Source organism: Platalea leucorodia, assembly GCF_965183815.1.
Source record: "Platalea leucorodia genome assembly, chromosome: 5".
Classification (NCBI taxonomy): Eukaryota; Metazoa; Chordata; class Aves; order Pelecaniformes; family Threskiornithidae; genus Platalea; species Platalea leucorodia.
The window spans coordinates 37,014,847-37,029,239 of record NC_138827.1 but is presented as its reverse complement, the minus strand read 5'-3'; the positions used below and the strand labels follow the sequence as shown (position 1 = coordinate 37,029,239).

At 43.2% G+C, this 14,393-nt stretch overlaps 1 protein-coding gene across 1 annotated transcript; it reads left to right on the top strand.

Moving 5' to 3' along the window:
- Positions 1-3,829: 3,829 nt before the first annotated feature.
- On the top strand, positions 3,830-12,072 carry LPAR3 (lysophosphatidic acid receptor 3; the record flags this gene model as incomplete). The annotated part of the gene is made up of 2 exons (XM_082312131.1): positions 3,830-4,580; positions 11,723-12,072. The coding sequence occupies exons 1-2, from the start codon at positions 3,845-3,847 to the stop codon at positions 12,070-12,072; spliced, it is 1,086 nt and encodes a 361-aa protein (XP_082168257.1). The 5' UTR covers positions 3,830-3,844.
- Positions 12,073-14,393: the final 2,321 nt, after the last annotated feature.

Sequence of the window (14,393 nt, the reverse complement as noted above, 5' to 3'; positions counted from 1 at the left end):
CAGATGATTTCTCCCACTCAAAGCTTATGTTTACTCAGAGTGGTAGAGGAAAACACACTTCACAGTCCGTCAGTTTCTGATCTTTGTAGCCACTATTGGTTGAACTGAAGTAGTTAAATAGATTGAAATAAGGAAAAGAATGTTTTTGACAAGGGTATGCTTTTGGCACTTGCAAAGTTTTGATGTATTTGCTTGCGAGTGACTTGTGGCAAGCTTAATAGCTCTACCCATCTGTAGAATATGCAATACATGGTTACTGCCATCAAGCATTTGGAGGTCTATAAAATACCGAGTGGCTTAGAATGGAGATTGTTTGCTGTCCTTTCCCATAAAAAATTAGAAGTATCAAGCTCGTGAGAGCCGCTTTCAAAGCAAAAGAAGGCAATTATTCATGAAATGAGTAGCAGAACTGGGGAGCGCTCTGCTGCAGACTCTAGAAGATTCTCTGTTGTCTTTATAAGGCTGGGCTGAGCAGTTTAGCTGTTTTTCTACTATTTTAGTTTCTATTATTTTTAAAACTTTGAACAATATTTTGCCTGAATCTTCAAATTTTTGTGTACCTAATAAACAAATCTGAAATATGTAATATTTAAGGGTGTTTTTTTCTTTTTTCTTTTTAAGTTTAAACCCGCCATTAAGAAAAACATCTCTGATTTGGCTGCAGAAGAGAAGACCTGGAGAATAAAGTCCTGCAATGTGTTAAACTGTGACATGCCAGGAAATATGGGATATCCTATCGCACATCTCTTGTGCCTGATGTGGACTGGGGCAGGACCGCTGAGGATACAGCTGCGTAGCTCTGTCACAGCTGCACAGCTCCCCTGAGGCCAGGCTAGTTCTGCTGGGAGGACTTAAAATAAAATGAATGTGTGAAATAAACCGCTGTCTGGAAGGACCCTGGTGTGACAAGTGCTTTTTATACATAGGCTGGTACAGACAACCAAGTGCTCCATCTCTGCTCTGAAGGACTCAGATGCAAACTAGCCTCCAGTTCAGCTACTGCTTTGGTGCAGCTCCCATTTGGACATCTCCAGAGTCTGCCCTGAGACCTCAGCTGGATGCTTTTGTACTCCTTCCTCCCTTATCTCCACACCTCAGGACATCTCTTTCAAAATCATTTGTCATTTGAGCTCTGCTGTGTGACAGTGAGTGTTTGTAGTGTGATTATTTTGGTGGAGAATTATGGATGTGTGATTTATTTTTTTTGGGGGGTACTACTTCAAATGAGGATGGGATCTCAATAAGCTGAAGTATTTAGAACAAACTCAGAGTTGATATTTTGGACTTCTTTAAGCTTATTCTCCAGATGAGATGTGAAAAGTATCTGCAGATCTCTTTACTCTCCTGTCATTGCAAGTAAAAGAGATTCATCTGTTGAGATGATTACACAGTAAGATACAACATGTTCAGAAAACTTGCCCTATAATTTTCACAGATTTTTTTTTTTCCTGCCATTCTTGCCCAAAATGCTGTTTCTATTTGCAGGCATTTGGACTGTTCTGTAAAAGCTTCATGTCAAGCTCAGCAAGTCCTTTACTGCTTTGGTAAGAGCAGAGCCATCTCAGCTGGGCAGGATTCCCAGCACTCGGCTGCTTGAGTACCTGTTGTCTGCAGAGACTCAGGGACTTTTGGTCACTTACAGACTTAATTTGACTTTTGAGTACTTCCTAGGTGAGAATGGGGAATGTACTGACTGCCCAACTCTACCGTATTGCCCTGAACAGGGAACGATAGGCATTGAATTCTGGTTGATTCCTTACGGTGGATCTGAGTTGCTGAGGATTTTTATTTTCAGATGAAGGGACGCTCTGTAATATTTCAACACAAGGGATAATTTACTTGTTTCCTTCTGCTTCTTGTCCTTAAGTAATTGGTTTTAGTTCTGACTATGTACTTGAATTTGATGCTTGAAGTAATATATTCTTTTATAAAAGAAGTGGCTGCCTAGGTTCTTGAGGGTAATAAAATGGACGACAATGTCAAGTGCCCTGCTTTCATGTTGACTACTAGATGTAGGGTAGGAACCAAGAAAAAAAGGCCAAGGAGCTAGTTCAGAAAAGTGAAATATTAAAAAAAAAAAAGTCACTTTGCTGAAAATATTAATCATGGAATAGTACAAGTTGATTAAAATTAGATAGGACAAATATTGCATGAGAGAAATAACACAAGTAGCATAACTTAAATGACAGAAAACGAATCTTTTTATCTTAAAACTCAGAAGGAACCTTTAATATAAGTGTGGCTTGTTAGCCAGCCTGCTGGGGATTGCTTAATTTGCTTCCCAGTCCCTGGAGAGGTGAGATATAACTGTTAAGTAACCACAGAGTAATAATACATTAAGTGAACCTGATCTTTATCTATCATCAATTTTAGCTGCAGAGGTGAAAAGCTTATGCTTTTTTGTGTCTTTCTGCCTGTAACCACTTTATTCTAGGGTTTTTTTTTTTTTCTTTTCAGCCCCACTCAGTCTACCACTCTGGCACTCGTGACAGCCTGAGGCTCACAAGGAGCTTTACAAAAGCTATTAGCGTTGCTGCCTCTCCTGCAGCTTTGTATCCCGATACTTCCTCCTCTCCCTCCTTAGAGTCAGGCACAGGTTTGCCACCCTGTATGATATCTAACACGATTAGGATCTTGTGCCATGGTTGGGTTCCTGGGTTTTGCTGAAACTATACAATATCTATTATGAAGTCATTGTTAAAACCCTTATTCAGATACTGACAGCGAACGTGAGGGCTCGCGATGATCAGACACAAACTCTCCCTACTAGGCTGTGAGACCCTACATGGAGTCTGGTCACCATGAGTAATTGCTGTCAGACCTGCCTGTGTAAATTAGTTCGAGTTCAGTTTGGTTCATAATAAGGGCAGTAAAATTGCCAAGGCAGCTGACATCGACCTCACCGGAGTAGCTGAAGTGTGATGTAATCTGGAACACAGACTCCTTCTTCCATCATGTTTAATAGCCCTGTGTCCAAAATAGTGCTGAGTGGGTATAAGAAAAAAACCCCAGCACTACTGCTGTTCCTGGGGCTTGCTTTATCCTGTGGTTGGGTAGGGAACTGTGTTTTGGTTTTGAAGATAATTGGGCTGTGTGGTGCTCGCAGGGCTCTGGGTTGACAGCCCAATAAAATAATCCCTGGCTTTAGGGTAGTCAAATATGTAGAATATACTTCTCCCTTTTCAGCACATTTACTTAAATCCTGTAGCATTAAATAACAGGCATGTGCTCAGAATATATATGCCTGTAGCATCTTATATACATACTTTTTTACATTTATTAATATATAATTGAAAAACCAAAAAATATTTTTCCAGTAATAGACCTTTTATTGCTTAGTCAGTAAAATGGAAGAGTTGTGCTTTATGCTTCCCTGTCCTGACTGGATACGTTGAGAAATGGAAATAATGATGGGGCTGTGGCTCAAACATGGGATTTCACAGCAAGAATGGCTTGGCTGTTGCTCAGATTTTCTTTGTGACCTCCAGAAAGTCACTTTTAACTTCTTAAATTCCACTTTGTTGCCTGTACAATATGACTGCTAGTGCAAAGGGATTGTGCTGGGGTTTTGTAAGCAAGTAAGTCTTTTAAAAATTCCCGATTCATCCAAGCATCATGCACTGCAGTCCTCCAGTGGACAGAATATCTTCTTCTGCATTTACTCTGTACAATATGAATTTTTACTTAAGGCCTCCAAGTATATACCCTCTCATGTCCCTGTTCCATCCCCTTTCCCTGCCCAAAAAAGCTGTTAGGTATGGTGATTGAAGCAAGGACCAATAGTTGATTTTTCTAATCCTCCTTTCTTTTTTCCCTTCCTAGGATGCAGGGGCTTTAATCCAGGATGAACGAATGCTACTATGATAAGCGCATGGACTTTTTCTATAACAAAACAAACACTGACACAGTAGATGAGTGGACAGGGCCTAAGCTTATTGTTGTTCTGTGTTTTGGGACATTTTTCTGCCTCTTCATTTTCATTTCAAATTCATTGGTCATAGCAGCTGTGGTCAAGAACAAGAGGTTTCATTTTCCCTTTTACTATCTCCTGGCCAACTTAGCTGCTGCAGACTTTTTTGCTGGAATTGCTTATGTCTTCTTGATGTTCAACACTGGCCCAGTGTCTAAGACATTAACTGTTAACCGCTGGTTTTTGCGTCAGGGTCTTCTGGACACCAGCCTGACAGCTTCTCTGGTGAATCTTCTCGTCATAGCTGTTGAGCGGCACATGTCGATAATGCGGATGAAGATCCACAGTAATCTCACAAAGAAGAGAGTCACCTTTTTAATTATATCCATTTGGGCCATTGCTATTTTCATGGGTGCTGTTCCTACCCTGGGTTGGAACTGCCTCTGTGACATTACTGCCTGCTCATCCTTGGCACCTATTTACAGTAGAAGTTACCTGGTGTTCTGGAGTGTCTTGAACCTAGTCGTCTTCTTCATTATGGTGGTGGTTTACATAAGAATCTACATGTACGTCCAGAGGAAAACTAATGTCTTGTCGTCGCACACTAGTGGATCCATTAGCCGTAGGAGAACCCCTGTGAAGCTTATGAAGACTGTCATGACTCTCTTAGGTAAGTGACTACAAACCACGGCGTGCAAGGCTGGCAGTGCCAATGAATTGGTTTTTGTGTTGGTTTGGTTTTGCTTGTTTGGTTGTGTGGGTTTTGTTTGTTTTTTTTGTTTTTTGTTTTTTGTTTTTTGTTTTAAACCAAAACAAAAAGCCCTCAGCCCCCTAAACCAAACCAAACTTTTAAGTACTAGAGGCATTTAGACTTCTGTCTGCTTTAGATAGTGAAATAAGTGTTGCACCATGCCGAAATGTGAAGTAGAGGACTGGTCAACATGTAGAAGAAAAGTGTCTCTATTTGGTAGGCAGCTTGTTATGAAACACAAATTATCTACAGGGTTTGTTTTGGGGGTGAGAATACAAAATCACTTTGGAGGAAGGCTTGTGAAGATTCACAGCTACCTACTAGAACATTTTCAAAATAAGATTCTTTAATATCCGCACAAGGCCATGAATCCTGAGGCTGGATGTGGATAGTTTTCTTTGCACTTCTTCGTTTTGGCAGTTTCCTAAACATACTAACTTCTTCTCCCTGGACACACACCTTCCCTGGGGAAAGGAGAGGATGTCTGGTGGGTCTGTGACTTTGACAGAGATTTGCTTTGCAAGGGGAGAATCCACCTTAATTCTGTGAAGATTGCATAGTGCAAAATATTTTCAGATGATGATGCAGTATGGCCTTGAATCTCTAGATCATAACATGAGATTTGATCTGTATTCTGTCCTAGAGACACTGTTGATATTTGGGCAGCTCAGATCACTTCATCAGCTAGTTGCGATGTAGCTGCTTATTAAATTAGAGATGCACAGAGTAGATGATTGGTTGTTGGAACAAAATACTAGCTGTAGCAGTCAATTTTCCCCAGGAGGACTTGAATCTGAGCGAGATGTTTTCTGGAAGGCAGGCATCATGCGAGCATGGCTCATGCAGCTCGCTGTGGGTGGAAATGGGGGTGACACCAGGACACTTGTGAAGCTGGGCTCAGGTGGTGGGGGACTTTAAAACCACAAATATGGCTTTACCGCTCTGACAACTGTTCCGATGTTGCAGGAGCCAGCACAAGAAAGCTGGAGCTTTTGCAAAAGCTGGTGTCCATGAGTACCTGGGACACGGTTGTGTTGTACTGCAGCATGGCAGCACTAGAGAGTTCTGGGAGAAAAGTGTCACTTTTCATGGAGGTAGGAGTTGCCAGGGTAGGAAGTTCAGGCTGCGGACACTTTCTTCCCCTTGCGGTCTATGGATGCTGTTTGCATAGTCTGGTGTCTGGTTCTCTTTCTTCTTTTTTTATTTTCTGAAATAATAGTGCTGTAGTACACAACACCTTTGTCTACCAAATGATTTAGAATGCTTTAGAAGCTGAGTTCAGTTAAACTGTACAGTGCCTGACCTTGGAAAAGAAAGTGGACTGTACAAGTACAAGGTTCTCACTTACACTCCTGTGTCTTCTGGAGCTGGCTTGTCCGCTGCCAGAGCCTTTCCCTTCTAAATCCCTCCCCAGTTGTCCTTCCTTTTTTCCCTTTGATTTTATGGCACCTATAGAGAGACAATGTGGTGGTTGTTCGTGTCTCCCCCTTGACTTGCAGGGGTAAGATTCAATCTTTTGCCCTGCCTGAAGCTCTCATGCAGTGAAACTTAAGCCATACACCTGGAAAGAGAAAATCCCTGCAGAAAAACCTCTGAATTGTTCCAAATATGATCCTGCCCTAGTGCATAAGCATCGGGTAGACTGTAGTTAACTGCTGCATTGGAAAGAGACAAAAAGAAATCGCTTTTAAAAAGCAGTTCTCTGAGCATTTCTATTGAAATCAGAACTGCAGGTTGCTTTCTGGGAAATCACATTAAAATATATAATTATGCATAGCCTTGTCTAATTTATATGTATATTTATATAGTTAATATTACTTTGGTTTTGTAAAAGCCAAAGTTGGAGGGTGCTGAGCGAGTGTTGGAATGACACCGTTAGCTCTCGGTGCTGCCCATGCATATTTGCAGGGCAGAGCAGAGAGGTGGCCTGCGCACTGGGGAGGACACCCAGCCAGCTGATGGGGGACGTGGAAGGACAGCGATGGTGGCTGCCGTTTGCTAATCCCTCGTGGTCCTTTAGGCTGTGGCAGGTCTTCGGTGCTCACCGCGGCCATGCTGCTGTGTGGAAGTAAAGCCTGCTTTAAACTTCATTTTCAACTTATTCTCTCTTTTACTAGGGAGAGGGGCCTTAGGACTATGGGTTGATTTAAAGATTAGCATTAGCTTTCTCTTACTCGCAGAATATGGCACCAGATCAAACTATAATTCAGGCAAAGCATTTAATTATATCGTATGCTGGGCCAGGCAAATTTAACTTAGAAAGCCCGAGTGCTACTTTAGAGATCATAATTTTGTGTATTTACTTTGTCAGTCAGAAACAAAACCAAAGCAGAGCCTGCTTCCAAAGAAGTGGAATTAGTGCATGTGTTGCTGAGTACAAGGTCTACCCCAAACTCCTGTGTCAGAGGAAGTGTATCTTGGCATGTTCCTTCATATCAGTTCTCCAAATTTTGACTCTGAGAGGCTTTTTATAAACATTTATTTCTAGGAATGAGAATTTATTTTTTAAAACAGTTTGAAATGTGCATTCCTGGCCAAGTCATTCAAGCACACTGTGCAAAATGTATTAGAAACTGAATAACGTGTTTTCTGGGCTTTCCAGTTACCAGAGGAGTCACCAAGTGACCAAAGTGATTCTTCCAAAATTCTGGTTACATCCACTGATGCAACAACCTACAGCTATACGCAGCACATGGATTTTGCCCAAGGCAGTTATTTTTAATGGCGTGTTCCAAAACATCTGAAAATGCTTTGGAGTACACACCTGATACGGTCTTAACTAGAAGTGATTCCGAGATGCTCTGTTGCTGGATGAAGTATGATGAGAACCAGAGTTCTTGTTAATGTGCTCTGTTGGTTTCATGGGAGGTTCAGGATAAAATCCTGCTGGCCCACTGCTGCGTGGAAGGAGGCTGCATGTAGCTGGGTGCTGCTGCCATGCTGCTCCTCCCGCCCGCCTCCACCTGCCTTCTTGGGGAGGCTGGGCCTGTGGCTGGCTGCCCCTCCAGCAAAACATCGCTGTTCCTTTCTGGGTGTTCTTCTCCCGTGGTCCTACAGTTAAGAGTTGGGGGAATCCGGGTTTCAGTGTGACTTCACGGATTCAGGGTGATTGCAGCTGCAGGTGGCTTTTTGCACTACCCGTTGGGCTTGGATGGTGCCTTCCAGGGGCTGGGACTCAGGTCCTTGCCGTCTAACTTTTTCTACTGTAACCCCTAAAATGGTCCATCACAGGATAGGAGCAAGGTTTTGCCTTTGGCATGCTAAATCATAGGAAGTTATCTGGTTGAAAGTGGAAGATGTGAAACCTAGCAAAAGGGGCTAAAATCCTCTTAGGCTGACCTTGTGGCATAGTCCTAGCTAAGCCTGTGACTGTAGCTTTGAAGAAGGGTGGCTGCAGGTGTGTGGGTACGTGATTTTCAGGTGGTGTGTATGTGGTAGCTCATCTGAACTTGGCAGTGAGATTCCTGCTGAAATAGCAGCTTTGGGGTGGATGATTTTCAGTTTCAGTGAATTTATAGTTTAATTGGTAACTTGCTGTTTTAACTCGGGCGCACATGTGGCAAAGGCAACTGGAAGCTACTGCACTCTTTTTTTTCTCAGCATTGGCATGTCCAGGGACAGCTTTCATGTGCAGAGTTTTATGACATGATGCTGCCGAAGCATCAGTAGTGCTTCCAGGTACACAGGAATTCATTTTCAAGCAGAGATGATGTAATCTATGAGAAAATCTGTGTTTAAATAGAATGGAAAATCCTCAAACTAAGCTTGAGGCGTCGTAATGCCTGATCTCCCATAATCTGGTGGGAAGACTCAGAGCTGGTTTTCTGATCCATGTTGCCGCTAGGCTATATTTCATGTCACTTCTGTGAATTTTAGAGAGTCCCAGAAATTAAATTCTTTTTGGAGTGTGGCACTTTGTCAGGGAGAGGAGCTCCTATGGGATAAAAAGTCTGCAAACAAGAAAATTGCCAAAGGGCCAAGACAAAGGTATATATTTATGCTTAACCATGGTTCCCTCTGAAAGCTCTGTGGTAAAAATAGCAAAATGCGAGCAAGGCTGTGAGTCTGAGCCATGCCTCACTTTCATCTCTGCGGTGCTAAGAGCAGGGTGTGAATCACTTGTGTTGTCTCCACACACAGCAAAATGTATTTTTGATGGAGCCAAAGCAGCAGTCCCATGAAAGCATTAGCCAGTAACTCCGACGCTGTCACTGCATTGCCCCTGTCCTTGTCGTCAGTTGTGGGGTGGGGGAAACATGCAGAGAGATGTCTGCAGATGCCTTTTTATCTTCCCTTACTTTTGCCACTGAAACCTTTTAGGGTTTTGCCTGTATAGGTAGACACGGATATATCCTAGGAGTTCACGGACTAATCCTGCCTGCAATCTTGGCGTTTTGTTTGAAGGAGAGATTTCTGTGTCCTTTGTTAAATGCGGCTTTGGGGTCTGTTTCCTCTCCTGCTGACTTCCATGAAAGCAGGGCTGGACCTTGCATGATTTGTGGTACAAGTGGCCAAAATGCTTTCAGTGCTTGTTCTAAGGAGGGTTTGCTACCATCTTAATTTCTGCATGGAGCTGGTGTGTTGGTGACTTTGCCAGTGACCCTTGGTGGCTAGCAAAAGCTCTCTATCCAAATACTTACCGAGACACTCAACTAGACACCGTATTGTTGTCTGGGTGGTCTGGTTCCAGTGCTTGTTAAAACGGATGGGATTTGCTGGTGAACCCCAGGGGAATAAATCAGTACAGTGTTTTCTCCATTGTAGGCTGTAAGAGAGAGTTGGTGTCACAACTGCTTACTCAGCACACTGGAGCCAAACCAGTGTGTAGTATAGAGACTGACCAGAGAAAACAAGTGTTGTGGTAGCAGCTTGCAGCTCCTGATGCCAGTGGGCAATGGAGGAATGTTACTGATGTTAACCAGTATCTCAAAACTAACACTGTGAAATTAGTACTTAGCATCACAAAAATCGTGGTACAGCAGAGTAGAAAATGCAATTTCTGAAGGAGGTGGTCTCTTGCCTTTCTGTTCTGTACAGTATTGCCTGGAACGTAGTAAATCAGTTGGTTGAATTTTGTCTGGACTCAAGGAGCATAGATTTGCAGCAAGATCTATGGTACCTTGTCCTGGATACATTTTTCAGCAATCCTAATGCTTACTCAATCACATGAATTCACTTTATATACCATTATGGCCTGCCCATCAGATGGGCGCAGTGTCCATTAAAATCCTCGATGGGGAGCAGTGTCCAGTGCTGCGGACACCAGCCTATGTGCACAGCACAGCCGATGGGATGCCCAAGGTGCCAAGCCCTGGCTCCGGCACTGCCTGGGTCCTGCCGTGAGCCATGCTGCCCTCTCACTGCTTGCTTGCACAGCTCAGATATGAGAAAATCAGCAGCTGTAAAAAAATGAGCTGGACTTGCTTTTCCCTACCAAAATTGTTGAACAGATACCAATGCCCCCAGGACAGCTTTTTAGCATGTAGCTGCTATCATACTGATTTGTTTGATTATTTTTTCTAAGCCCAAAAAAGGGGAAACTCTGCTGTTATAAATGATTGGAATTTCCTCAGTACGTTGTTCAAACTGTGACAGTTGTGCAGAGTTGTAATTTTCTATTTCTGTATGTCAGACGGCAATTGTGGCTTGTGCTAAGTTAGTATTATCATGCATATGGCTACTCCTTCCTTGGGCTCAAGGCGAGGGATGACAGGCCGCAGTGCCGGGGGGAGGCAGGAGGGCAGATGGGGCAGTTCAGGACCCCTCCCAAGCTCGTGGCCGAGGGCTGCGTTTGGTTGCGATGTTCCCCCTCCCCCCCAGTCCTGCCCATACCCCTGCCTTTCTGGCGGGGATGCGCAGTAACATGGAAAGATGCAAATGCAATATTGAACTTCCTTCTAAGCTGTGGTTTTTGTGCTTTCTTCATGTTATCTTCATCCTGTCTAAGATCTCTTCTCCCTTATTCCCCCTTTCTTTATTTTTTTTTTTTCCTTTTTTTTGAAGGGCTGGTGGGAGAGGAGTGTCTTGTCCTAGTTTGTCTCTTTCACCTTTTATTGTCACCTTGTGTCTCGCTTCTTCCTCCCAAGGGGCTGTTGTCATTCCTGCCTCGCAGCTGAAACACAAGGAGAACTCTGCTGCTCCTGGGCTTCTCCTGGAGTCTCTTGCTATGTTTTGGGGAAATGCCTCTCTTGCAGAGTTTTCTTGTTCCCCCATCACTACGCTCTTACTTCCTCATCCTTTTTGTCTTTTTTTTGCTTTTTATTCTGTTCTTTGCTTCGTTTCTTTGCCCTGACTGATAAATCCTTCCGTTCATCTTTGCTAACTCATCTATTTGGTTCTTTTTCTCTTTTCATTTGCAACGGAATTTGTTTCCTGGATCCGAGTTGTTGGATCTCAAGTACCCGGCATGCACAGCCCGGGAGGGAGCGGTGAAGAGAGGTGGGCTGCTGCCCTGGCCGGGGAGCCGGCAGTGCTTGTGTGTCGCAGACAACGGCGTGCATCCTACGCTAGCTGTGGGGTTTCCAGCCAGGACATGTTTAAATGATGTGACTCTTGTTTTATGAATTGGGCAGCGTGCCTATAGCTCTGCAGAGTCAGCTGTAGTGTGACAGAAGACATAGCTCTTCTTTGGATCGTGTTGCGGCAGTGGAAATGGGCCACCTGGTATCTTCTCCTCCAGCATAGGAGAGAGAGATGAAGAGAGGAAGCCTGCATTCAGAGCGCCAGTTCTCCTCTTGTTAGTGCTCCAGAGCTCTTGTTTATTTATCAGCATAGACAAATCACTGTTGTGATGACCTATCCCCACTTCTGTTTGAGCTGATGCTGTCAGCAGCTGGATTCTTGCTCCCTGCAGCCTTCTGAGAGCTGCCCTGCCTCCTGCTCAGGGCTTGGCAGAGAAGCTGTAGTAAATATAATTTTGCTACTGTCATTAGAATTTTGTCCTCTCCTGCTTTTATCAATTTTGTGTAGAATTTTGATAAGCCAATAATCTTGTAAGATGCAAAAAAACTCCTAACCCCTAGCAGTTTGAAGTCTTTCTTTTTTGTCTCCCTTATTTCTAGGTGCCTTTGTTGTCTGCTGGACCCCTGGCCTGGTTGTCTTACTGCTTGATGGTCTGAACTGCACCTACTGTGGGATTCAGAATGTTAAAAGGTGGTTTCTTCTCCTAGCCCTGTTAAACTCTGTCATGAATCCAATAATTTATTCATACAAAGATGATGAGATGTGGGGTACCATGAAAAGGATGATTTGCTGCTCCGCTGAGGATAAGAGCCAGGACAGACGCTCATCGCGGATCCCCTCGACAGTTCTCTGCAGGAGCACAGATACCTCCGGGCACTACATTGAAGATGGCATTATTCAAGGGACAATTTGTGGAAAAGGAGATCTTGGTGACAAAGGAAACTCCTGAGCTATTCAAGGAACTGACTTGGCTGGAAAAGGAGAGGGGGAAGGGAGCGGTTTTGTAAGAGAAGATTGACTGGCAAAACTAGTAAACAATATATCCACTTCGTTCCAGAGCCTAAACTCCAGTGTTAACAAAAGTTCTTATAAATAATTGCCTGATGGAAAAACACTTTGTAATGAAGAAAACTTTCTGTGCTGCCGTCTTTCTCCTTTTTTTTCTTTTAAGTACATGAAATTGTTTTTTCGTATGAATGGAATAAATACATCTCAGAGACTTCTTGTGCATGGAAACAAAATGTAAGCAACGTAGTGAGACCCTCCTTAAGCTCCTACAGAGAGAATAAACCTGCCTCACTGTGCAGGCTTGGTATTCACTGAGTATTTATGCTTTGAACAGTTTCTGTGCATCTTGAGGAGGATCATAGGCATGGTTGGACAGAATTGTGACCTGTTTTCTTGGTTTACGAAGTTCATGAAATAGTTCATACTTACCTTCTTTCTTCCTCCTTACCTTGCTTTCAAAATAGGTAGTTTGATGGTTTATTAAAGCTATGCCAGAAACCTGGCTGTGATGGGAAGCCCAGACCAGACACCAGTGTGCATGAGGATGTCTTGACAGTGGATTGTCAGGATCCGAGAGTACAAAAAGCACAAAAGCCATTATTACTTCCATAGTGGGGTGAATGCTGCAAGGAGATACATTGCACTTTCTGCTGCTGTTGTGTAGGCAGATGTTGAGGGCGGATTAACAGAAGAGCAGTGTGGCTGTGTTCATTATGCTCGTTTCTTACTTCCCCAGGTACCGTCAAATGGGCGTGCTCACCCCTCTTTAACTGCTATGCCACTGAGAGAAATGAAATCCAAAACTCTGTTTTAAGAGGGCAAACTTTTAAGAGAGATTTAAATACACATATATACAGGTTCGATCAAGCAATTTAAAATAGAAATTAATTTACAGGAAAAAAGCCTGAAACCAACCTAAACCCCTACAAGAGTACAGTATGCATTGATTGTCTGACCTTGTCTGGACCACATTTAACCTCTGATTTCTAAGCAGATCTTACTGGAAGGTACTTGAGGAAGAGGCCATGAAACAGCAAGCAATGAAGGGCTTTCAGCATTGTGACTAATCAAGCCTAGTGTCGATGCAGCCACAGCCCAAAAAGCCGAAGTTTTGACTTCTGGAGTATGCTCTAATGGAGGATCCAGCAATTCAAAGCTCTAGGGTAAAGTTTTTAAATCTAAACTTTTAAATTAAAAATTGGAATGTACATTTCTCAGTACTCTCAAAACCTGGCTCCTGCTGTCTGGTTTCAACAGCAGTGAGCTCCCTGCTGCCCGTCTTAATTTCAAGGGGAGTTACATATGTTGTGTCCTGGAGAAAATCCGATTCCTGGTATTAAAGCAAGTGACCACGACCAGAGGTCACTTTGAAGAGTTTTGGAAGTCTTGACCACTTGGAATTGTCGGAGAGCAACACCAGGAGCATAGTGTATGAGGCTGAAAGATAAAGATCAGCTGTGCTTTGGGCAAATTCTTCCTTTGGTGCAACTTGCATGTGGATATCTGGACTGTGTTGGTCAAAGCAGAACCAGCACTTGGCTCAAAGGCCAAGTTGCAGTTTTGTAGAAGGCACTGGGAGATTTCATAGCAGGCCTTAGCTTACAAACACAGCAAGGCCCTGTTCAGAGAGCTCTCCCATAACACAAGTTACCTTGTAGGGGTATGGCCTAACATTTCAAGGTAGATGCTGTATTTGAGTAATGCTGAAAAGGTTTACATGTGGTTTTTTGCCATTATAATGCAATGTTCTTGTGCAAATACTACTTCATTAGTTTGGTGTTTTGAAAAGTATGTAAAATGGTGCTTTCTAGAGCCGGTGGCATTGCAAAGGCATAGCATGCAAGTATTCCTGTCCCTACAGCTACCTGCAGTGCACAGTTTGTGTTAACTAGGCTGAAACTCCGTATACAAAGCTAACGGAAAATAAAATGCTACTTCAAAATAAAATACTTGTTTTGTTTCCTGTTTGCGTGGTGATTGAACATTACCTGGCACTACAGCCAGCAGTAAATGGCTGCTGTTACTCTTACTTGTTTCCACAGATCCATCCAAGCTAAAACTGATCAAACTGCAGATAAAAACGAAGATGGAGAAATGGTGCTTCATGTTACCCCAGGGCGGTGGGAGGGAGGGATGTTTCAATACAATTTTCATGTTTACTAGCAATTCTATGCAGTGTAATACTTGGTTGAATCAGGCCCTGAAGAGAGCTTGGATGGAGATCTGGAACATCTGCAGCAGTGGAGAAAACACTAGGTCTCT